At 38.9% G+C, this 26,239-nt stretch overlaps 1 protein-coding gene across 4 annotated transcripts; it reads right to left on the reverse strand.

Annotated features, from left to right (window-relative positions):
• Positions 1 to 806: 806 nt before the first annotated feature.
• B3GNT2 (UDP-GlcNAc:betaGal beta-1,3-N-acetylglucosaminyltransferase 2) lies at positions 807 to 25,937 on the reverse strand. 4 transcript variants are annotated; one of them, XM_087938754.1, is made up of 3 exons: positions 18,388 to 19,317; positions 8,981 to 9,056; positions 807 to 2,901 (listed from the first exon to the last, which is right to left on the reverse strand). In XM_087938754.1, the coding sequence occupies exon 3, from the start codon at positions 2,890 to 2,892 to the stop codon at positions 1,699 to 1,701; it is 1,194 nt and encodes a 397-aa protein (XP_087794880.1). In that variant the 5' UTR covers positions 2,893 to 2,901; positions 8,981 to 9,056; positions 18,388 to 19,317; the 3' UTR covers positions 807 to 1,698. The 4 variants fall into 4 exon arrangements, with proteins under 4 accessions (XP_087794880.1, XP_087794965.1, XP_026568604.1 ...); XM_087938839.1 differs by lacking the exons at positions 8,981 to 9,056; positions 18,388 to 19,317 and adding an exon at positions 25,889 to 25,937; XM_026712819.2 differs by lacking the exon at positions 8,981 to 9,056.
• Positions 25,938 to 26,239: the final 302 nt, after the last annotated feature.

A 26,239-nucleotide genomic window follows, 5' to 3' on the forward strand; every position in this document is an offset into this window, starting at 1 on the left:
TAGTTACCAAAATGTTACTTCTATAGATTTGATCAGCTGACACAAGAAGCAAGATACTGTAGTTACTTTCATAAACTAAAATATATTTGGAGTGCAATCTTATTTTGCTTATGCAGACATGAGTCCACTGAGACTTATATTCATATTCAATGGACAGCAGCCTTTAAATGAATATAGGGTTGCTATCTGAGGATATTTTATTTTTGCTTAATTAACCCAAAGAAAACTAGGAAACAATAAAAGTAATTTTGTTCTATGTATATCGTTTGGTAAATGGTTCATTCTAAAATCTGTACCTAAATGTGATATCTTTTCTAGTATTTTTATCATAACATCAGAATAACAGATGCTGTATATTTATTTTATGTCTGTAAGACCTTAAACAGTATAGCCAGTATTTGGAGAACACTATTTTGGCCTGAACTAGAACAGAAACATTTTTGGCAGCACTTTTGTACCAACAGAATGAAATTTCCAGTGCGAAGTATCATTCAGTGCTACCTTTTAAATCTAGTTTGCTTCTGCAAAGCATATTCATTTGATTTCCATTCTGCTTTTCATTCAGGGATCAAAAGTGCTCTCCCCTCCCATTTTCCCCACAACCGCCCTAGGAATATGATAAAAACATAAAAATTAGAGTTGTCATTTTGTTTTCTTTATGCAATAGAGCAAGCCCTTACAGAGCTCTGATATGTGGAAGTTTCATTTTTTTAAACTGCTCTGTTAGTCAAAAGCAGTTGCCAAGCACTGAAGTATTTTGAATTTTCTGGGCATATTATAGAAACACCGCAATGTACACAAATTACTTTTTTTTCAAATTCAAAAACAATTTTATTTAACATTTCGCATTTGAACACATTTAAAATAGCATACTCTTTTATTTAAATATGAGTGACAGTGCTTTACAAATGTTTCTTAAATATTTTTAAGAAAATATTTTGGTCTTCCATTTAAACAATAAATACAGGCACTTCTACATATACAAAGACAGCAAATGCTGTTTGAATTGTCAGATATAACACATATGAAGATATAGCAACATAGTGATTTGAGACTTTTAGAATCTATTTCTTCTGAAGTAGACTCAATAACCTTAAGGATTTTTTTTAAATTGGTACCTCAATTATCACCATTTTCATGAGATTCTCACTGACATTAAATTTGACCTTTTAAATGCACAGTCCCATATTAGAGATGTTTCTACCATCATCAACTAAAATATTATTCAGTGAACTGATAAAGCAATTTGGACTCGAAGGAGGGAAACTAAGCTGCAAAACCCCCCCTTTAATTATGGTATTATTTAAGTTATTATGGAACTTAAGTTGGGAAAATAAAGAGTCTGAGCTAATTTCTCATCTCAAAAAAGATGATGGAATCTATCATAACTTAATTACAGTATCAGACTAAGATTTATTGAATATAATTTGACTAATCAATCTTTAAAATTACGTTCATCACAACTTTGGAAAGCTTTAATTTTTCAAAATCTTAGGACAGAACTATAATGAGAATATTTTCATGCCATATTTTCTGATGTGCACACTTGTGGTTGTAATCTCACTTTTAGAAGTACTAGACAATGTTACTAGCTAATTTTGGTTTACAAAACAAGCCACCAATTTAAGATAGTATGCTTACCATTTAGCCAAAAAATTTAAACTGAAATTTAGGAATAATTTTTGGACACATACATATTTAACAACTTAACTGTGGATCTTGCAAGTTCGTCCAGATTTTAATCATTTCTTGAGGATTCCGGTTGTGGACTAACATTAGGTTTGTATAGGAGCAAATATTGCCCCTTTGTTTCTCTTCAATGTCAAATGTTTTGAAGCCTTTGTGTTTTTCTGGAGAAAGCCCAAGTCTCTGAAGGCACATGCCAATGTACACATCATCGATAGGATAAAGAAGGACTTGGTCAGATATGTTAGCTAATCTTAATGCCAGATCACCAGAATAAAGAAATCCGCCACCTCCTGCGTATGGAGGATAAGAACCTTCATAAATACTGTGTGGGATATAGTATTTCACATTGGTATCACGATGAGGTCCAGCATCACGGATAACATCACCTACGAACAAGTCTTTGGCTTTTTCTTTAGTTAAACTCTTCAAGTAATCCAGGATCTGATGGGTATTCACAAAAACATCATCATCTCCCTTGAAAATAAACTGAGCTTCTGGGCAAGTGTTACTGACCCATTTTAGAAACAGTACCTCTTTCAGAGTCAAGTTGAAGAAAGTATCTCTGTAGTTCCACAGAAGTATGTCTTGGTGGGTTTCGCTCTCAAATTTCAACATACCTGACAGATTGGGATAGTTATCTTCAGGAGGAATTTGACCTAATAGGAAAACTCTCACAACAGTTATGTCTCCTAATTTAATTTCCTTCCCCCAAGATTCCCGGATTGCTTGCCTTCTATCAAAATGTGGTATGAGTGATTTAATAGCCAGAAGCAAAAAAGGTTTATGCTTGCACTTGTGTGGCTGATCTACTAATAATGAATAATTTCTACATCTTAAATAATGAAAAAAGTCTTTAAACCTATCTGGTAAGTCTTCAAAATCTTTAAGATCTGAGGATATAGATGGATCAGGATCACAGGAGTTCAAAAAGCTATTATTGGAAGATAGCCTTTCTTCCACAGTCATATTGAAAAGCAATGCAAAAATAGGATTGTATAAGTGTTCCAACTTCTGTTGCTGTTTATTCCAATATGCCTTGTGAGGAATATACTTTCTCCAAAATCTGCTCCTTGGGAGTATAACTTGTCGTTTTGAATTTTTCTCTTGGCCACTATTTTTTGAGACTTCCACAATGACGTATATAAAGAAATTTACCATCATCAGAATTCCCAGCAATTTTAATCTTCTGCGTCCAACAATCATGTCTCATATCTGGAAAACATTTAAATCAGAAAAATACTTATTAATATAACAAGATTTGCATAGATAGTAACATAGTAGAATAAAAAGCTTGGCAAATTGAGATCTCATCTTCCAACAGAATATTTATTTAATATTTCAACAGAATATTCCTCATTTAGCAACTACCTCATTTAGCATTTGCAGTTATAACAGCGATGAAAAAGTAACTGGCTGGAAAGCAAAGAAAGCTCAAGTAAGCACAGGGGTGGTTTCACTGCCTCCTCACTTAATAACCAAGTTGCTAATCCCAATTGTGGTCACTAATCAAGGACTACCTGTATTCCACAATACAAAAAAGTCAGTGGAAGTCTATGAACAAAAGAATTGAGATCACTTAAGATCCCTCCCTGCAAGAAACATGCTCATGTAAAAGAGAAAAGCTAGCTACTAAACAGTTTTAAGCAATTTAAAAATCGGCTTGGCCCACCATTTTTCTCTCACTAATAAGGCATATTACATGCTCAAAAATCCTGGAATTGGTTATGGAGCAAAAATCAGTTTACATAAAATTAATTTTAACTGTAACATTGGACCATGTTTCAGTGCTGAAAGGCTTCACTTCTCTCCCCACCCACCCCCGAAAGCCACAATGAACAGGACAGTATCATCAATACTGTCGGTAGATACGCAAGCTTCGAAAATATCCAGAAAATTCTTCCCCAAAGAATAACTTAATGTTTTTAAAAGCTGTAAATTTTAAGATATGATTTGCAGTTGAATTTCAGCAGTGAGAATAGGAGAGGCTCTGGAAGCTGTCAAAATGGTTCAGACATCAGAGGGGATCTAATTCATTCATGTGATGTACGGTAGGAGTTTATTTATCTTTATACTTCTATAACACTATTCATTTGAGGTTTAAAATGCAATCCTTCCAGTTTAAAATTCTATCAATTAAAAAAGGAATTAGGATACTACCCACATTCCAAAACTGAAAACAGTTCAAACTAGCAGCATAGCTAAAATACTAGTGTGTGATTATTAGTAGAGTTTTATGTAACATGGAAGGGATTTTGAAAAACAAGTCTTGAATTATGCTAATTATCAGTTATATTTTTTAAAACAAAAATATTTATGATCTGCCTTCTAGGTAAGACCATTTAAGAGAAACTCAAATTCAACATAACACAGAAAGACCAATAGCAAATGTATAATCTTTCTTTGATACTAAGACAGATATTTAATTGTGTAATAGTTAGAGCTCCTCACAAAACCAACTCCCAATCTAGAAATGAAAATGGAGGCTGTCGTGGAATCGTTCTCTTGCTCTCACAAGTAAACTTCTGAAATACAAAATAAATCTTTTAATATAGCATATTCATTTTACATACTTTTCTCCTGTACATAAAACCAAATGTAAACGAGAAAAGTTAGTAGGAATTCTCTAACACTGGTTGGTAACTGGTTGGTCCTAAGTGTCAATTTCACTTTACTGGCCTCTATCCAGCCCATTAAAAAGTCTGATAAACCCCTGAATTATTTCCCTAACTCTGATTGCAAGAAGAGGCATAGGTGTCATTCCACAATCAATCTAAACTTCAGCTTGCCACAATTCTGGTTCCAATGAATATGAAACCATGCTATACATAGAGAGCATTATCAGCCCAAGTGCATTCCACAGCTCAAGATGGATTTAACCTCAGCAGTATTTGCCGAGCATCTCCATTCTCAGAATAGAAAGGTAGCTTTCTATAATCTATGCTTTCATAGATTCTATAATCTTCTATAATCTATGCTTTCATTGTCTGTAATTCTGAAAGCTAAGGTACCTTCAACTATAGGAAGAAGTAACAATGCATGAAAACAATTTTCTACTTTCTTCTTCTAAAAAAACTGGGAATAAACTGCCACTGGCTTTAATTAAGAGTTGCTTCAATACCATTCTAATTCTAATGGCAGACAGTGAAGAGCAAGGCTCTTCAAAATTGGCAAGTTTAAGACTTTGGACTTCAACTCCCAGAATTCCTCCATTACTGGAAGAGGAATTCTGGGAGTTGAAGTCCACAAGCTGTCAAGTTTGAAGAGGAACTAAAATGTCTCTTGATGAGGGTGAAAGAGAAAAGTGCAAAAGCTGGCTTGAAACTCAACATTAAAAAAGACCATGTCATCTGATTCCATCATTTCCTAGCAAATAGAAGGGAAGAAATGGAAGTGGTGATAGATTTTATTCTCTTGGGCTCCAAGATCACTGCAGACAGTGACTTCAGCCATGATATTAAAAGATGCCTGCTCCTTGAGAGAAAAGCTATGGCAAATCTAGACAGCATATTAAAAACGAAGACATCAGCTTGCTAACAAAGATGTCAGTGTAGTCAAAGCTATGGTTTTCCCACTAGTAATGTATGACTGCAAGATTTTGACTATAAGGAAGGCTGAGCACCTAAGAATTGATGCTTTTGAATTGTGATGTTGAAGAAGACTCTTGAGAGTCCCTTAGACTGCAAGGAGATCAAATCGGTCAACTCTAAAGAAAATAAACCCTGACTGTTCTTTGGAAGGAATAGAACTGAAATTGAAGCTCAAATACTATAGCCACATAATGAGAAGGAAAGACTCACTGGAAGACCCTGTTCTTGGGAATGAAGGCAAAAGGAGAAAAGAACGGCAAAGGATGAGATGATTAGATACATAAACTTAGTCAAACTCTGCAAGACAGTGCAGGCCAGGAAGGCTGGCATGCTGTGGTCACAAAGAGACATACACGGCCTAGCAACTGAACAACAAATCAATACCATTTCATAATTATTTTTAGTAGAAACGAATTGAAGTTTTGCTCTAAAAAAACCAATTTCTTCAAAACCACTTCATGATGTTTAGATTAGAACATTTTAAGCTGTAGAAGGATTAGTTTGTAAACAATACATCTTACACTGATTATAACATAATTACATAACAAATCAACTACCTAGAGTATCAACAAAGTTATCAACTTTAATCAATACCCACAAGTTTCAGCTCAAATCTCTTCAGTCATTTCTGCTGGTTCAGCAAATACAAAATCCTTTGGCACAAGCAAGGCATTCTTTTTGAAAAGAAATAGGAATTGCTATTCTCTCAGCAGTGGGGAAAGACAGAAAAAAAGGATTTGTGCTGCTTTTTCTTTTTTGTTAAAACCTCATGATGATTTTAATAAGATAAAAACATTGGCATTCCAAGAAGAAAATAGTGACAGATTTCTCCTGCTGCTTCTCATTCCTCAAATTTCAAACTTTTTAACATTTTTTGTAACGAATTAAATTTTACGATAATATTCTATGCATACCTGTATAAATATATATCTCACTCCCAAATTCTATGGTTAAAATGCTTTGTTTGCACTGAACATTTGGAGGAAGAGAGGAGAAAAAATTGTTAGGTCTTCCTTTTGAGGGTGAGGTACACTGGAAACTTACTTATTTATTATTTGCGGGCTCTTACATACTTTCCTTGCAGAATTCTTTTCATTATCCATTATAAATGTTAAGGTACAATAATATTCAAAGAATTTTCCTTACCACAAGATACCTATAATTATTTTTGTTTCTTGATCTTAACTCAAAAATTATGACAAACTCTGCCCTTACCAAGTACCCAATTATTACCTCTTCCCAAACTATTTTATTTATGATATTTATTAATATCTGAAGCGTTGGCACAGGGAAAAGGGGATCGATTTATTCTCCAAGGCACCGGAAGGCAGGACAAGAAGCAATGGGAGAAAGCTCATCAGAGGGAGATGTATTCTGGAACTAAGGAGGAATTTCCTGATAGTGAGAGCAATTTATTATGGAACAGTTTGTCTCCTAGATTTGTGGGTGCTCCATCACTGGAGATTTTCAAGAAAATATTGGAGAACCATTTCTCCAAGATAGTGTAAGGGCTACTGCCTTGAGCAGGGGGTTGGATTAGAAGACTTCAAAGTCCCTTCCACCCTATGATTCTATTTTTAAAAGCCACTGGCTCATCACACAAGCATAACCTATCAGTTTATTGTTGATTATGCTTCTTAAAATTCCATAATGCAGAAATATATTAAACATGATACTTGGGACTGCGGGATAACATTCATATTTAAAAGGCTAATTCAATGGTTGGGAAACTTCATCTGAAAGTAACTGCAGGACCTGTACACTTCAGAATTTAATTGAGATACTCAATAAGTTTTACAGAAGTCAGAAAAATGAAACTTCATTGCCTTGGTCCATTCGCATGCTATGCTTAAATGTCAGGTTAACAATAAAATTCTGTCCTCTTGGATAGAACATATTTTTCAATCTCACTATAGGAGGAAACTGAGGAACTGAAGAAAAGTATGAAATTTCTGCATTGTATTGCTGATTTCAAAAGCTGCAGGATATTCTGGATTATAAATATGTTAAATATTTATAAAATATATCTTTAATAGGAAATTTAAAATTTGAATTTGAACTGAAAACTTAACGTTTTCTTAAAATTAGGAACTTCCAGTTTGAAGGTACCAAGCAAACTAGTTCTAATTCTATGTCCCCATAAAAATAGTACATTTTTCAACTTATTTCAACTGGATAACTAGTTGTTTGATTCTCTTTTCTGAATTCGTTTTAATCTTTTGCTCAACTTAAAAAACAGCATGCTAATTCAAATATTCTTTGATTATATACTGTGCACATTGCTCAGTTATCCAACTTGGCTTTGGCTGCTTACAGGAACAGTTGAAGAAGAGATTCAGAACCTCCTTTTGACATTTGTCTAGCAGACCTGTGAATTGGGATTTTGATTTTCTCCTAATATGTTGTGGTTTGCTTTTGCCTTTTGTTTAGCTTTTCTCTCTGATAGGAGGAGCCATAAATTGTTTAAGATAAACTTCTTTCTCATATGCTGTCTAGCCTGGAATAAAGCCTAGCTTAATATGTTTTCATAAATAAATTCTTGACTGTAGAATCATTCATTACGCACACTAACATTTTATTCATGTCTGCCTAAAATTTACATTATAACTGATTGATGATGAAATCATTTCATAAAATTTCATTACTCTTTGAAATAAATAAATAAATCCAACCAGCCCAATTATATTGGGAGCTCAGTTAAGAACTAATTGTTTCTCAAGAGGTTTCTATTCTACTTTTTCCATACCTGAATATACTATAAAGCAATGTTTCATTTTATTCAACCATCTTACTGCATTCAAACACTTCAACACTTCATAATCTATTATTAACAACAGTAGCACTGTAGGTTTAGCAGCAGTGTGTATTTTACAATATGCAAACTCATAAGTAAACAGTGTCTGACTTTAAAGTCATGGTAAATAGCTTGCTCAACAAGTTAACTAAGAATGTTTCTGTTTGGCTTTGTGCTAATTCAGTCATTGTGCTTCGAAAATAATAGTTTGGGGCTGTGGTTTTTGAGGTTTGGGTGTCTTAGAAATTTTGGGTGTTCTCCTGAGCTCTTTGCTAAATATTTATTCAGTAAGTCATGCTTAATATCACTGAAGAACAATTACTTTGACAATATAAGGCCCAGAACTATTTTCAAGGCAGTGACATACAAAAAGAAGCTTGGCATTTTTATTTAACTTCCTTTTTTCATTTGTTAAGCTTATATTTCACTTTACATCATTTTTTTCACCTCTGACAATAGGCATGAAAAGAATCTTCATTTATTCGTAACATGATGCTGAACTTCAGTGATGTAATTTCTGATTTCAAAGGTTGCCTACAGTATCTAGACTAATTAGTTAGGCTTATTACTAATAAAAGTAGCCTCAGTAAATTTTTAAGTTCTATTTATATGGATTCTTCATATTCTGTAACCATTAAATGGTTTCTAAATTGGAGGGAAATATACTAGCTAATTGTTCAATGTGTGAAGCTAAGCTCCACCTCCTTTCAACCCCAGCATGGAGATAAGAGGGAAAATGGAGGGAAAATGAACTTCTGTAAATGTTTCTTACAGGAGTCTGTCCTGTGACTGAAAATTGTTCCTTACTGCTGTTTTGGTTTCAAAGAAAATCCAGATTGTGCCTAATGTCAACAATAGCCTTTCAATAACAGAGGCAAAGAATCAAGACACATGAAATGTTAATTAATACCTTTATAATGCCTTGGTAAGATCACTTGGAATACTGCATCCAGTTTTGGCCGCCACAATATATAAAAAATGTGACTCTAGAAAGCGAGCAACAAAGATGATTAGGGGAGTGGAGGCAAAAACATAATAACGGTTGCAGGAATACGTCAAGTTTAATGAAAAGAAGAACTAGGGACATGATAGTAGTGCTCCAATATCTCAGGGGCTGCCACAAAGAAGAGGGAGTCAAGCTATTCCCCAAAGCACTTGAGGGCAGGACAAGAAGCAACGGGTGGAAACTAATCCAGGAGAGAAGCAACTTAGAACTAAGGAGAAATTTCCTGACAGATCAATCAAGCAGTGGAACGGTTTGCCTTCAAAAGTTGTGGGTGCTCCCAACACTGGAGGTTTTTAAGAAATGACTGGACAACCATTTCTCAGAAATGGGACAGGATCTCCTGCTTGAGCAGGGGGTTGGACTAGAAGACCTCGAAGGTCCCTTCCAACTCTATTATTCTGTGAATGTAAAGTCAGTCTGTACTGTAGGAATGAGGTTTTTTTTCTTTTCTTAACACAGTGGTGCCTATATTTAAAACTGGTGGTTTCAAGTTACACCTTTTTTTTTCTTAATCAAAAAATAACATGCCAGAATATGACTAGAAAGAATACTTGATCCAACTCAGAGCCAAACAGTTTTCATTCATTAGCTGGGTTGACTCTATAGTTATACAGGATGGTCTGATGTGGTCTAAAAGTGTGAGAAAGCCTTATGACCTCCAAGTCTTAAGATGTTCTTGCTTGTGATGATAAGAAATCAAGAGTTTATCAAAAAATCTCAGGGGATTTTCTTAGGGCAAGAATTATCAGGTTCAACTCTAAGCCGTGCTCTAGGAGAAATGAGGATCGAGCAAAAGACATAAACAGGCTTTTCAACTGTTGTTTGTTTATTCGCATCCAGCTTCTTTCAGAAACTGAGGCAGCGTACACAGTGTTCCTTCCTCTGTTTATTTTTTTACCCCATCCAACAACAACCTGAAAAGGTAACAGGGCTGAGAGAACATGGCCGACCAAATAACACCCAGGGAGCATCGGATACTGAAAGAAAAGAGAAGCCAAACCCAGGTCTCTCGGCTTCTGGTCCAACAACTTCTGCCCTATTCCTGGCAACTTTTAAAATAGCTTCAGCATTTATACCTCTGCATTCCTCTAAGGCGGCATTCTTTTTTGGGGGGGGTTGTTTAAAATGTACAAAATGTCTCTCAGACCTGTTTGTGATTTCCCAATCCTGAGGTACTTGGATAGGCCTCAGCCTCTAGCAGTCTTGAAGAAAAGGCCCTGCTGGTATGAAGGCAGCAGCCAGGAATTTCTCTATTTCCTCCTCTTTACAGTCGCCTCAATTGCCTCCCCCCCCATCATCAGAGTCCCCATAAAACTCTCCTTAGGCCAGAAGCTTGTCTTTCCCTACAGCAGGTCCTAAGGGCCATAAAGCCTCCCCCCCACCACCCCCACTTTCAACAGAGCCTATAGGTGGCGAAGCTGCCCAGGCAGGGGAAAGGTTTGAGATCCTCTCTAGGATGCTTGAAGGCATCTCCTCATTCTACTTTTAAATTAAAAGAACAATCTCCTCAATCATCTTTGTTTCCAAGAACGTTCTGGACCCCAAATAGGTGTTCTGATGGGGGGCGGGGGGCAAATGTGATGCTGAACCACAGAGCTTTGGGCACCAATCCCAAATCAGGGCAGTTTTAACAAATCACATGGGGTGCAAGAAAGGATTACAGGGAGCAGTTTGAGCAATAACCCTTCTCTTCAAGACAGTTGGAGCATCCATGGCTTGCTCTCAAAATGAACTGATTAGCTCCCCGCAACAACTGGAAACATTAAATACAAGCTGTGCAATTCTGTCATTATGGCAAATCAATAAATGAAGTTACGGGTTTCCTGAAAATATTGGACAGAAAGTATATCTGCAAAAATATATTTTCAACTAATTTAATTTAACATCTTTTTCAACACTGACAATCATTTCATCTTGTTATTTCTATGGTAGAAGTAGATCTACATGCATATATACCTGTGACCAATTCAACAAATGATCACATGTTTCTGATGTGGGATAGTATTTCGTCTCCAAAAATGCAAAAGGGTACCATTAAAGCACTAAAGTTAGAGCTCACTTTTACAAAAATAAGGATCATATGGTCCATGAAAAATCATCTTGTACTTATGGGAATGCTCTCTCGGCTTCAGAGTTATGAAAACAGAACTACATATTCATTTCAACATATATAATGTGGACAGAAACTGTTGACAAGAAAATCTAACTGTAATATCCTACAGTTGATTCAAGCTAAGAAGTTTAATATGGTTAGATTGGGTCACAGATCCATTTAATTCACTGTTCTATATCACACAGTGACATCTGAATAAATAGGAGAAGTGAACGTTGGTCTGGAGACAGATAATCACTATTAGCAACACCACCCCTTCCCTAATTGCTTCCCAACGAACAATACTGAAGAATTATGTTTATGATTCAGAAGATAATGAACAAGTAGTCACTCAGGGCCTGATCTTCCATGAACCTGTCCAATCCCCCCTTAAACCAATCCAAATTGTTAGCTTGCTAACTACAAATTCTAACGAGGTATTGTTGAAAAGACATTTTCTTTCATTGGACTAGAATCTTCATTTACCCAGCTTCTAAAATTGTGACAAAGAAAAAAATATTATCAGTCTCCTTGTGACCCCTTCTAAAATATAACATTTCCTTATCTTTCTTTGTTACAAATCGAAGAGGCCCAATTGCTGTAGTGTTTCTTGATAGTGGAGTTACTTGAGCCTCCTAATCTTTCTAATCAACCCTTTTCGATTATTTTCAAGTTATAACACTTATTTAAAGTACAGTTACGGGAATTGTATATAACACATTTAGCTTATTTGTGTAACAGCATTATTTTATCAACAGTTCTATTTTTAACTCCCTAATTATAGTAAGCATGGCTTTTACCTTTTTATTTTTACAACAAGTGGTGTGATTGACATTGTTCCTAAGCTTCCATAATAACTGTAAGATTTCTCTTCAGAAATTACTTATGTGATTTTACATAGTGTATTTGCTTACATATTAAGAAAACCAAATACAGAAAGGAATTATGTTTGGCTTTCTGTTCTCCCAAAGAAAACAAATTTAAATGTTTTGAACTACCTCAATTTATAGCCATGACTGGAATTGGAATTTTTATGAAAATTGTGAACTTAAAAATTCATTATTAAATTACCTAATGGTTTGAGACTCTGAGTGGCTTACAAAATGATAAAATATGCAAATATAAGAACAATTAGAAACATAAAGATTATATATTTTTTTAAAAATGTAACAAATTAAAAACTGACAATGGTATCTTCTATTATTTCACCAACCACCTCTAGCCAAGTGAGCTTCTCCTTCAGGACTCCAAGCCACTATAGCAAGGTCTTAAGGCTTTCCTGAAGGCTAACTGAGAGGGGACGGATCTCACCTCCTTTAACAGGATGTTCCAAAGGGCTGGAGACGTGGCAGAAAAGGCTCTTCTTCTGGGCCCCATCAGCTGAAATTCCTTGGTGGTTGTAAATCAAGGCACCCATGTGACCATACCCAATCGTATGTCATCAGTCATTACGACAGTCATCAGTCTGAATCCATTCTCCAGAATGGGCATTTTTTGCCAGAAACCAGTTTAAAATGTCACAAATCATGGTCATGTGACTGCAGAACACTACAACCATATGTAAATGGGAACCTTTTACCAAGCACCTGAAATGTGGTTGGTCATGTGACTGTGGTGGCGGCTGGGTGTGTGTGTGCGAAGACACATATTTTATGCCAGAAGTGCTCTACAGGTTGTAAAATTTCCTTCCTGAAGTTGTCATTAAATGACCACTTGTAAATTGAGAATTACCTGTATGGATCACTCATCCAGCAACCAGAAGTTACAGTAGTGTTCAGCTGAACAATGAGATGACTGGTTCTTAAAGTTGCAATTGTTGCAGCATCCTATGGTCATATTGTTTTGGGCGCTCGGCAACGGATGTACGCTTATGATGGTTGCAGCATCCTGCAGTCACATGATTGCCATTAACAACATTAACAACTAGCTTCCAACAAGCAAAGCCAATGGGGAAGTTCGCAGGAAGTCACAAATGGCAATGTGATATTGTGCTTAATGATCCATGGTGATTCATTTAATGACTGCAGCTGTGATTGCTATTGTAAGTTGGGCATGGTCATGTGATTTATCAATTTATGACATTACTTAGTGATGGAGTTGCTGGTCCCAACTGCAGTGAAAACTACCTGTATTCTCCTGAGTAAGAATCACCAGGATTGCAAATGTGGCCAATTGTGCATTACATCCATGTCCCCCTTGGCTCTTTCCAGAAATCTAAATGAATCTTGTTTCTAGGACTTGACAATTATCTTGAAAACTTACCAAGGTACCTTGCCCACACAACTTATACCTAGCATAATTAATTAAAGATACTCCAAATCTTTCTCATATTTGCTCCCTCCCTCCTTGGATTCAATGATGTATAGGTAGTCTTTGGTTAATAATAGCAACTGAGTCTGCTGTTAAACAACGTGGTGATAAGACCGTGCTGTTTAGGAATGGCCTTTCCAGCAGTTCTAGTTGCCTTTAAGCATATCACATGACACCATTAAGCCCAATTTCATGTGGTTGCCATTCGTGATCTCCTGCCAGCTTCCCTATTGACTTCCCTATTGAATCCAGCAAGTGACAACCCATGTGACTGTAGGATACTGTGATAGACAGAACAAGTACTGATCTTAAGTACCAGTGATTTAGTACTGTCATAAGTCCAAACAATTGTTGAATGAATGGTCATTGAGGCCACCTGTAATCTCGAATAGCCCTTTCCATTCTTAATTGTCTTGCTATCTTCTCTATGATTTCATCAGAATTGGTCAATTTCTGTCTAAATCATTGCAATGTGCTCTGAAGCTACGGTTGGTCCAGAACACAGCAATGTAAGTACCGTATTTTTCCCATTTATAAGATGCCCCCATGTATAGGATGCCTCCCCCTCTTCTTACCCAAAATTCAGAAATCAGACAAAAACTGCCTCAGGCAACGGTGGTGGGGCCTGCGCATAAGGCGGCAGCCCAGGGGTAAAGTGGGAAGGGTGCTGAAGTGAGCTGGCATCCTGCCTGCAGCACCCATGCAAGCTGCCCCTTCCCAGCCAGAGCTGGAATGCCGCTGTGTTTAACTACTGGCAGATGCTGGCCTTCCCTCCAGTGGGCCTAGGAGAGATGGGCTTGTTTCAGTGCCTGTCACCCAGATGCCCTCGCTTCCTCCAAGCATTTCTTTGCCTACCCAAATTTCCAACTCTGTCACGTTTCTCGTCATCATGTGCCAGGAAACAAAAGTTTATGGGACTAAAAAAAAACAATCAATTCCAACTTTGCGAGATCATTTTTTTGTGAGAAGTTGGAATTGACTGAACTTTTTTTTTTAATCCAACAAACTTGTTTCCCTGCACAATGGCGAGAAATGCGACAGAGAAATGCGACAGAGCTGGAAATCAGGTAGACAAAAGGAATACTCAGGAGAAGTAAGGGCATCTGGATGGTGGTGGGTGGGCAAGCTCCGCAGCGCTGGCATTGCAATGGAGAAATGGGAAACAGAACAGCTGGTGCAAGGGAAGGAGAAGGCCAATTTCCCTCTTTCTTCTCCCTGCTCCTCCTCCCCCCCTTGTGCCGGCTGCTCCATTTCCCATTTCTCCATTGCAACACAAGGGCCCAGGATCCACCTTGATAGTGTGTGTGTGTGCGTGTGTGTGGTAATTTAACAACCGGTTTTCCCATTGCAGGAGGCTCGTCCCACATCTATGGTGGAGTTGGAAGACGGGGATGGGCCACGCCTCCCATGACAGGCAGCCTGACCCTGGGCGAACGGCAATTGTTCTCGCCCCTCCATTTTCAGGTAAATATTTTTAAGACAAACATCTTCTACACGGAAAAATACAGTATTTACGAGGTACACCATGTCACATTTCTACATTGTTAACTCCCAGTGGGCTTCCAGGTGCAAGTTACTGATTATCATTTATGAAGCCCTCCATGATATAGGATGGGCTGGTTTATCTGCAGGACCCATTATCTACAAGAGCTGACAGGGTAGGCATGGTTTAGGTCCCATCTATCAAACAGTGACATCTGATGGGGCCCAGGAAGCGTGGCTTCTTTTTTGCAGTATTTGTTCTATGGAATAAAACACTATCATCCCAAGATTTGGATGGTCCCAACTCTGTTGATCATTTGTAAGGCGTTGAAGACCAGGTTCTTCAAGATGCTGGCTGTCAGGGATGAGATGATGCAGTTTATGAGTCACTCCAAGCACAATGTGATGTTATTAAATTCTTTTTAACTGCTTTTTAGCTGCTCAGGATCTCATGTGAATGGGCACCATTTAAACTGAATAAATAAACCAAGCTCATCCTTCCATCCCTATCGTATTGAAAGTCATGCCTCAATGGCCCTATTTATGCATTTGATAGCAACCTGAGTATTCAAAACATCTAGAGATAGAGCTGTACGTGCTGATCTGCCCGCTAAATTCTGTATGTATTCCAGTCTGTATGTTGTCATTCTCAAGCCATCCCATGTTGACCAGGGGGACCTGAACAATCCCCGACTGTGGAGGAAATGTATATTAAGTTAGATTCTCACATTTTATTACAGTGTATTCCTTATGGCTTTGACTTTAACTAATGCATTCACAATGAACGCTTAAAACATTCAGAATTCTGATTAAACAAAAAAAAAAAAAGTAAATACTTTCCCCACCCTCAGAAACAGCTTAAAAAGTAGAGTGGAATCAATGTTAAGTTTATGATGTTGAATATAGTCATACGCATCTAATTTTAGTTTCATTTTTAGTCCATGCCATTAAAAATGCATGACTTCAACTGTTATATTGGAACTGATATGAATCAATTTTGTCAGGATTTGTTTTTTAAAAACGAAAGCTTTCTAAACATTTCAAAATGATAATCTACCTTTAAACTCCCATTCCTGCATTTGAATATACAAATACTTCAAGCTACCTGTATATACATTTGGACTATCATTCAGATTTGGAACATTATAGTATCTACCATTCACTCATTTTACTGTGCCCTTTTTAAAAAAAATAATTTTTTTTTATAGTTACCAATGTTAAATTCATAATGGAAAACAGTATCTGTATTTTAAACCTTACTAGTTTGTATCAAGTCTAACCTGCTATATCTTTGATATCAGTATCTATTTCAGTTTTCACTTTTTCCTTGCTCCCCGGATCATAATCCACCAACTGATTTTTCTCCTGCATGCATTGTGACATCTGATGTGATTACATGACCATTTTTCCAGCATGTGATAGAAAGTTCTTTAAGAAAAGAGGAAGGCCTATTATTTCTTGGTGTATTGGCATGTCAAGCAGTTTTTATAAAACATCTTTCTACTTGCGTTCTGTCACTTTTCCATCCCTCAACTATTGTAAAACAATCCACATATTCGGTGCAAAAAATGTCCTATGCTTAGGTAATACCATGATTTTCTACATATGGAAAATATTCCCAAAGCTAGCATTGTTTTATCAGCATACAAATTTCAGTTTAGAGACTGCCTGCCTCTCCAAGTTATGATTAATGTCCCATCAAGGCACTCCAAACAGCTTTCATTCCATTTGATAAGAGTTTTTAACTAAGCTCTAAAGCCAAAGCTAACAAGTTCTCTCTTTTCTATGTTCCAACTCTTTTCCTTGGATCATGGTTGTTTTGTGTTAGCTACTTTGGAAGCTTTTGGGGCAGAGGGATTCAGAGAAGAGTAAAAATGCATCATCATGATTACTTCAGCACATATTTTTTTTTTGCAATTTGTGTCAAAGGGGTTTTCTTATCTGGTAAATTGTCCTCGACAATGTATTCTTGCCGAGTGGATTCTGTTTAACACTGCTGAATCCATGAGTTAATAATCTGTAGTTATGTAGTCTAATGATTATATGGAGGTCAGTCAAAGAGAATGCTAAGTAGGTTTTACTCTTTGGAGTAAGAATGATTTGGGGGTTGTGTACTAAATAGTTACCAGTGTGTAATTTTTATATGTGCAAAATTATTCTTGAAGAACATTATGTGAATATTTACAGAACTGACATGTGTGTACTCATTATAGCTAAATCATTATTTTGTGAAAATATCAAACCAAATACTATGTAAACTTAGTCAAGATTCATTGGTCCTCAGAATTACAAAACATTGTGAAATTAATTAGTTAAGTCCAAGGAGACAGAGAAAGACAAAGTAATTTTTTAAAGGACAATTGTGTGCTTGGGAACAGGCTGCAAACATCCAGATGACCACTAGATGACAGCAAATAAAACACCATCTAGTGATCATTGACATTTTCTAGCTTATTTTGTGAGCATCCAAACAATTTGTAATCCATGCTCTGATGCCAGAGCAAGAGGAAACATTTAAACCTTAAGAAAAACCAAAACTGAAGATGGCTTGTTATTTCTTCCAAACAGTTCAATTTCTTTACACCAATAATGAAACCCTTTATTTCCCCATATTTAGAGAGTAAATTACCAAATATCAATTGGACATGGGCTCAAGGATACTCAGAAAAATCAGAACAGCTTCTCTAGTCTTGCACCTATGCAAGGTAGAACATAAACTGAAAGCCAACAGCCTTTTCACTTCTTTGCACAGTACTTCAACAGTCCTGGGTCAACATATTTCTGCGATGAAATTATCCAGATTTTACCAAAACTGTCAAATTCTCTTTCTCTTTAGTTCTTGTATAAATTCTACACTCCAGAGAACATGTAGAATGTAATCTTATCAACCAAATCCAACCAGGCGTGAGCTTGCAAATAAGGCATGAAAATAAGTAAACAAAAGGTCTGAAATGGAAAAAGAAAACCCGGGAGACCAAGACTATCACCGACCCCTCTTAAAACTAAAGCAGCCCCGCTGGCCTCTTACACTCGGCAGTCGAGAAACCCCAAGGGGAGCAAAGTCCCCCTTGATCTTTTCGACGCCATACCCACGAGCCATATTCAAAATTTTCCACGCACAATTCAAGTCTCCTTTCGTGGTCAAGGGAGCGGCGGAGGAAAACATCAAACCGCCCAAACAGGATTGTTGGGGCGTGCGGGCGAGCATCTCTGCGCGTAGTCAGGAAACCCACGGAAAGCCACTTGAAGGCGAGCCCTCTTGAAAAAAACAACACGGCCGCATCGTTTCGGCGGTTGTTTTGTTTTGTTTTCCTATCCTCTCCAACATGCCCGGACACCAACTGCTCCTTTCTCCGGTCGCCAAACAAACTCATAAATACAAGACGAGGCGCCGCCGAAATCACGGAGGGAAAGGTTTTGCCCTTACCTTGGCAGACAATGGCCGGGGCCCGTTCCTCCTGCTACGTCGCCGGGTCCCTTGGAGCGGAGTTGGTGCTCTTGCTGTGGTCCTTGATGAAGCCGCCAACGCCGCCGCCACCATCGCTCTTAGGAGATGATGGCCTTGCCAGCAGAGCCAGGATGTGCAGGGTTTTCCCCCATTACACGTTGTTTCGGCGGCGCTTGCTCCTCGCCCTTCCCAAGTCCGGAGTGGATTCTCCCCGGGCGTCAAGCGCGCGCGTCGCTTTTCCTCCCTGGGAACCGGTGCCCCAAGCCCGCGAGCAATCCTAAAAGAAGGGGTCTCTCCCGGGCTTTCACCGACAGCGAGAAGGGAGCATTTCGGCTGCGGGAAGCGAGGCAACGAAGAAACGTCAGGGCCGCTTCCGTCTCGTCGTCCTCCTCCTCCTCCTCTCTTCGCTTTCGTGACTCACCCCGCTGCGGCCACTTCACTTCTCTCGCACTCCCGTCAGCGCATCTCCTCGAGGGCTCCCTGGTTTCTTCTTCCTTCAGTAGCGGACGAGGGCATCCGAAACAGACTCTCTGGCTCCTCCGCAAGCCGCCCGCCTCCCAGGGGCCGGGGCCACGTGCTCTCAGGCAGCCGAAGGACCCGAACCCTCTTCAAACTTCGTACACCGCTCAGCTGGGGACACTTGTTGCTCGCCGTCCTTTGGACGGCACCGCTCGCCAGAGTCCTCCACTCGGCTTTGCAGTCCGAGTTTCGCCCTCAGCGGCTCGCCTCGTCTCAGGCCGAGGGGCATAAAACCCAGCAAAACCAGTCCCGTCGCTCAGCTTCGGCTACCAAAAAGAAGAAGAAAAAAACACCCCGCCGCTGGAGACAGGCTCCAAGCCACACCTCCTGGGCGGTCTCCCGGCGGCTAAAGAAGGCCTCGGCGCCGTAGGAGACCGAGGAGACGCGTGTGTGTGTGTTGGAGTGGGGTGGGTGGGCGGGTAGGCGGCCAGGGTTGTACTTCGTCCCCGCTGGAAGGATTGGTTTGTGGAGAAAGGATTCGTTTTTCTGACGAGACGTGAAGTGTTTCCTTCCACGGGGTAGTAAACTTCGCGGCGGCTTTCATTGTGCTTGCGCATCCTCATCAGGTGCCGGGGGCGGAGAAGGGAGGAGTTGGAGTAACTGGAGCCGCTGGAGTGGAAATGTTTTAACTACAGTCCCTCCACAAAATCGTCCGGCGGAGAGTCATTAGAAATCCCGTGGTGGAGCTAGCAGATGACATTGAGCTTCTCTGCTGACCGGGTTTTTTTGGTGTGTCTCTCCCCCCCCACTTCAGTGCCATGACAGCGAATTAATACCTCAATTTCTTTTCCCACCTACATCGGTTGTAATTACACACACAAGCAATTAGTGCGTCAAAACAGAATTTCCTCCTGGGGTTTTGCTGGAGTAGTTTCTCATTAGAATGAAGCATCTGCTGACATTCTCCTTCCACCAAGTCCGAGTTCCAGAAGGCATCTGCTAAGTAACCTGGCAGCGACCAAATCAGGCAAGTTTCTAGATTGTAGATTGCACTCAGCTTGGCTTTTCGAATTAATCCACTAGCCTCAGTATGCACATTTACCCTGAACTACAAACTAGCCAATGACGTGTTAATCTGGTGAGTTATGCAGACACAACCTCAAGTAGTGGGTGATGGTTGAGCATTAGCAAAGTCAAAGGATCAATTCAGCACAGTGCAAAAATAAATAAATGTATCCATGGTTCCAGTATTTTCTGTGGTGTGTATCTAATAAGTTGTCATTTTTAAAAGAGAAAGTATACAATATAAAATTACATTAACCAAAAATCTGGTTCAATTATTATTTTAGAGATCCATACATACATTTTATATATCTTATAAGTATACTGCAAAACTTAGAATGCGAATAGATTGGCAGAATATTAATATTGGACAATTAATGTCTTAGGATATAGTAATCATCCTGCTAAACTTTTGTTTAGCAAGAAAGGTGCTCAAAATGTACTTCTTAAAACAGCTGTGCTTCCAGAAAAAGACTTTTAATATGAAGCTGTCTCTTCCAGATAAAAAGATGCTATATATAGCCTATTAAAAAACCCTGTCCATTTGGTATCTTTCCCGTGGGATATTCATGGTTTTGTTTAAAGGACTTTTGAAAGACATCTTTAGTGGATATCTCTTGCCATCAAATTAAAAAAAAAGGGATAGCATTGCATGGCATATTAGAGGAAGGAAGGAAGTCATTATTCTTTATTTTGTTTTTATAAAACAGCCTTTCAATTGTGACCTGTAATCTGAATTCCATGCTTTATCCCCTTTGCCAATCAGAGTTTAATTTGCATTTATGTAAAACCAAAAAGACTTTTTAAAACTAATTTTCTTTTAAAAAAATATATATTGATTCCTGTTAAATTGATCTGTCTCCCCAAAGGGTGAGAGACAAGGACTGATTTTCCTAGTCACCTAACCCAACATTACAGGGCTAGGAAGTGATATTACAGAACATATTTGATCAGTGTAATTTTTAAGTTTTAATCTGCCAGAAAAACAATAAAGGTTGTGTTGGAGCTCTCTCTCACACACATGCTGGCATTAGAGGGAAGATGTAAGATGAACGCATCACCAGAAGATTAGTGTGGGCAGCAGTAATTATCAAGTTTCCCTCCACAAGGCAGGAGGCAGAGTTATAATTGTAGATGGAGAGGACTTCTAGGAGAGGACCTTCATTCATTCTTCAGACCCAGACTTGGTGCAACAATGATTGATTCTGAAGCTGGCAGTTTTAAAACTAATTTTCTTTTTAAAAAAGATATTTTGATTCCTGTTAAATTGATCTGTCTCCCCAAAGGGTGAGAGACAAGGACAGACTGATTTTCCTAGTCACCTAACCCAACATTACAGGGCTAGGAGGTGATATTACAGAACATATTTAGTGGCACTTACGGCACTTATGCTGAGATTTGATTGATCGTGCCATTATGCTTGCATATATTTAAATTAACTAACTATGGAAACAAGTATGACATAGTGCTACACTTCATCTTCCAAAACCGAGATAGGTATTGCTTTGACCCTTTTTGACAAAATAGAAGAAAATAGATTTATTGAGGGGCAATGCCTAGCTGACTGTGACTGAAGAAGCAACAGCAGGGTTGCTCCTGATTTGCCCATGGATGAGGAACTGCCTGAGAATTTGAGGGTTGTTGATTACATTGGGAAGCATAAATAAATACTGGAAGATTGCAGTGGCAAAGCCCATTTGTGATGCTGCTAAGAATTCTGCACGGATGTTGCTTCCAGGATTTGAGCTTAACCTGAGGGCATTCTTTAGGAACAATAGGGAATGGATGTGTAATTCTATAAGGTCCAGAAATGTGGCTGGCACACATTTGGGAAATCAGTGTCTTTATTATATATAATGGAGAAAGTATGAGTAATCTTCTGGCAGGGGTTATCTGATATCTCTTGCAAAAAACTTTGTGTGTGTGTATGTGTGTGCGTACGTGCGTGCATGTGCACATGTGCTGGGTGAGGTGGGGATTGACAGGAGAGAAAGTAATAATGAAAATATGAAATGAGCTTATTACAAAGAAAGCCTAAGGTTGCGTTGACAGATCATTAATTTATAGTGGTTGCAACTTTCTTTTTAAAACAATTTATATGTAGTATAATTCTGAACCTTGAAAGAATTAAAAGAACATTTTAAAGAACATGTTCTTTAAAAGAACATTAAAAGAACAGTTTGCTCCTCCAGTCCATGGCAGGCCAGTGCACCCGGGTGTCAGCCTTCAAGATTTTCTCCCTTTGCTTTGCATCTTTTGGCTGTCATAAGTAAGGGGGGGGGGAGGAGGGGGAGAATGGTTATGAGAAGTGAGCTGGAGGTATTACAAACTAGAACTGTATAAACTGGGCGTGGTGGTACATTCTTGCTTCGGTTTCTATTGTATGCTATGCGCAGCTGCAACTTTTTATCAAACTATGTCAAGGTCAACGGACAGAAGCCTCATCACCACCTGGAGATGCCCACATGATAATATACACAACTTTTAATTGGATGAACCAATTGAACTATTGGGGGTGGGAACGTTGCCATTACTTTGTATATGTGATTTAGGCGCCTATTTTCTCAGATTCAGAATTCTTTTGTTGCTATCACTTGATTTCCAGTAAAAGATACCTTTTCTCCGATTAAAGGAGCCTAAGTATTTCTTTCTTGGATTTTGAATGGAGCACCAGCTGACACTGGGTGAAGGAACAGCTGCTCTGGGATGACCAAAGGGCCAGTCATGTGACTGCTGAAGCTCTGGAATATGGGACCGACTATCCCACCAATGTCAGGAAGCCACCGTCAGTCAAAATTCATATCAGTGGTCCACGGGATTTAAAATTATGAGTTTGGTAGTCCCTGAGGTCCAAAAGTTTGGTGACCCCTGGTCTACATCATATCAGTCTGTTTCCAAAAGCCAATCAAGGTGCTGATTATGTCTTCCATAGTATAGGCCCTAATATCATATAGTATCTGTTTAGCCAATATGAAACAATAGGGTTGATATGCCAGTAGGTATGCTTTCTCTCTCCTGATATCTGTCCTTTGGAATTAAGTTCCTCCTGCAATCTGGAGAGTACGAAAGATTTCCCAGGCTTTGGACCAGGGTGATTAAAACCTTTTGCTGGTCTCTGTTGTTGTTGTTGATTGGATTCACCATCTTAATATCCAAGGGGTTGCCTCAAAGAAGAGGGTGTGTGTGTCAACCTATTCTCCAAAGCACCTGAGGGCAGGACAAGAAACAATGGATGGAAACTAACCAAAGAGAGAACTAGCCTAGAACTAAGGAGAAATTTCCTGATGGTGGGGACAATTTATCAGTGGAACAACCTGCCTCCAGAAATTGTGGGTGCTCCAATCCAAGAGGCTTTCTAGACTAGAAGACACCCAAGGTCTCTTCCAGCTCAGTTATTCTGTTATTCTATCTTTAATTTGTTGTTAATTGTTATTATATTTTATCTTTTTATTGTATTGTGAGCTACTCAGGCATTTGGAGTTGGGCAGAATCAATAAAATAAATTAGCCTCCGTGGCAACCCACACTCTTTACTCTCAGAAGTTTGCAATGGCCCCTCCATCATGTCCTTTAGCACAGGGGTCCCCAACCACCGGTCCACGGACCGGTACCGGTCCGCGGAACATTTCCTACCGGGCCGCCAGTTTTCTGGGAGCCGCCATCTTGTTTGATGAGAAAGTGCTTCCGGGTGAGCTTTTCCAGTTGGAAAGCAGTGTTTGGGTCCTGAAGGAATCCTCGTGCCTTAGTTTCATCGAAGGGAGAGGGCTTCGAATGAAACTAAGGCGCGAGGATTCTTTCAGCACCCAAGGCAAGGCAAGCCGAGCGACCGTCCCGAAGCCGTCCCGAAGCGAAGCCCATCAACAAAGGTACAAAGGAGGAGTTGAAGGTGGCGGGGAGAAGCGGGACAGCTGGCTGGCCAGTCGCTCGGCTCGCCTTGCCTTGTCATGCGTGCTGATGCCGGTACCGGGCCGCGGATCATTTTGTGATGCTGGTACCGGGCCGTGACACAAAAAAGGTTGGGGGCCACTGCTTTAGCAGATCATTGAAGATAGTTTTATTTCACCAAGACTTCAACCCTTAATTGTTAAATTTGTCCATAAAAGCTAATCTGCAGATGGGAAACCTATGTGCACTTGATGTAATTTCCCACAGATGTAGATTTGCAAACCAAGGAATTTCAGGTGTGCTTTTAGAGGAAATGGATTATTTCTAGAATGGTTTTAGATCTAGGTATGACATGAAAACTGCCTTGGTCAACCTGATGCATGAGTTAAACTGAGATAGAGACAAAGGTGCTACAGTGTTGATGTTGCTAGGTCTCTCGCCTCCTTTGTACAACATAGATGATAGTATCTGAAAATGCATGAGGAAGATCGAAATCACAGGCAGTTAGGGGAAATTTGGATCTCCTACTTCTCTAGCATTATCAAAACTTGATACTGCAAACCTGAACCCTGGCTTTCTCATTTCTTGAATTATTTAGTATCTATAAGAAACTATCGAAAAGAATTTCATGTTTGGAGCTAGTGGCCGCCAATATGGTGGTGATGCTCAATTCCTTTACTGGAAGCGCAAGGTTTGATATATTTCTATTCTTCTCCTCTGAGAGTTTAATTTCACTACAAGGCCAAGTAACATCTCAACAATTCTGGCAGACCAACTCCTTGTAATCCTCTCTCACCCGCAAACCAAATCGTAAAGGATTGTATGCGGAAGAATAAGTTGAAAGTAGATAGAGACAAGACAGAGATTTTTAATGGAGTTGTGACTGATCTGGGAACTAAATTTGGGTGAAATACACTAGTTCTAAATGTGATTGCACTCTCCCTTAGGAATCAGATTTGAGGTTTGGGGAATATCTAATTTTGGCCTTGAACCGCCACATTGATGATAAACCAGATGTGTCCTTGGAAGAGATGTGGGGGGAGGGGGGAGAGAGAGAGAACAAACTGCAGTCTTTCATATGCTGGTAACTTTTATGGTTGGCTTATTGTAATTCAGCTACGTGTGCTCTTCATGGGGCAGCTCTTAAAATGGTCCACAATTTGAACCTGGGCCAGAATGATACTTGCCTTCCTAGTCCTGTTAAAGGTGCTCATGTCACTGCAAAAACTAGGGCTGCAAAAGTTGATTACCAGATACCTCTGGAATTTTCTGTATCTCTTCGTTGGCGTCTAGTGATGATCCAGATTTTGGTAACCCAAATCTAATAGCTCTGTAAGTCTTTCTGTTTCTGTAAGTCTTTCTGCTTTCAGGATTGCTTACTTCTTTATAGTTCATCTTAAGTCATCATGGCAGCCACTGGTGCAAATTGCAGCGTATGTGCAATCGATACTGAGTTCCATTTTTCTTCCTCCTTTCTGTGGCAGTGCCCATGTTATGGATCAATTGATTTTGGAACTGAAATAAGCTCCTTCCTTAGCACAGCTTAAGAAAGGACTGTGGAAAGGGAATTTCACGAAGGCAGTAATGTCACAAAAAACAGGAAAAGCCCAAGGGGGACATCAGGCCAGCCAGAAAACAAACTAACATAGGAAAAGGAATCAAATAAAAAGTATTAAAGAATCCCTATAGACAAAAGCCTGAGTAATTAAGAAAACTAGACAAATAGAAAGAAGGAAACAAAAGATAATTCAGAAAACCCTTACAAACACCGGACATACCAAATAAGCAAAACAAACAGACAAAAGGCACAAAATATAAATTACAAAAGGGACAGACAGGAGATTGCCACAGAACATATATGAAAAACTATCTTAAAGCTAAAAGAGATTAGAGAAAACCAATAATACAATCTGGCCACACCCCGCGGAATTTGCCTTCCACACCCCGCGGAATTTGCCCTCCGGCGGGAATAAAGACAAACTCAAACAGGATTTGAAACATTAGGCACAAATACAAACATTCACACAAAATCAACTTACAAAGGGAGAAAAGGGTATAAAAAAACAGGGACTTACCATAAGAAGCTAGCTAGCCCAGCTAGCCCAGACTTCTCGCTGTTCTCTGCCTTCCTGAAAAATAAAAAGATCCAGCTTTCAAGCAATTGTCCGTATCCTTGTGCCGGAGCTCTCCCAACTGGGAAATCGAATCCTCGAAAGAAAGGCATTTTGGCACCTTTCAACAGGACGAAAATAGAGTTATTCACTTGGGTCTTTTCACATTTTACAATGCTAATGTTAAGGGCTTCCTATTTCCATTTGTATTATTTAATATTTCTTATTTTTAATTCCAAGGTATTATTTTCATTCTAATTTTGTGAACGGACCAAAGTTATTAATTAATAACTTTAATTAAGCACACCCCTATTT

The sequence above is a fragment of the Pseudonaja textilis genome, chromosome 1 (assembly GCF_049901715.1).
Source record: "Pseudonaja textilis isolate UNSWEBS1 chromosome 1, rPseTex1.2, whole genome shotgun sequence".
Taxonomy (NCBI): Eukaryota; Metazoa; Chordata; class Lepidosauria; order Squamata; family Elapidae; genus Pseudonaja; species Pseudonaja textilis.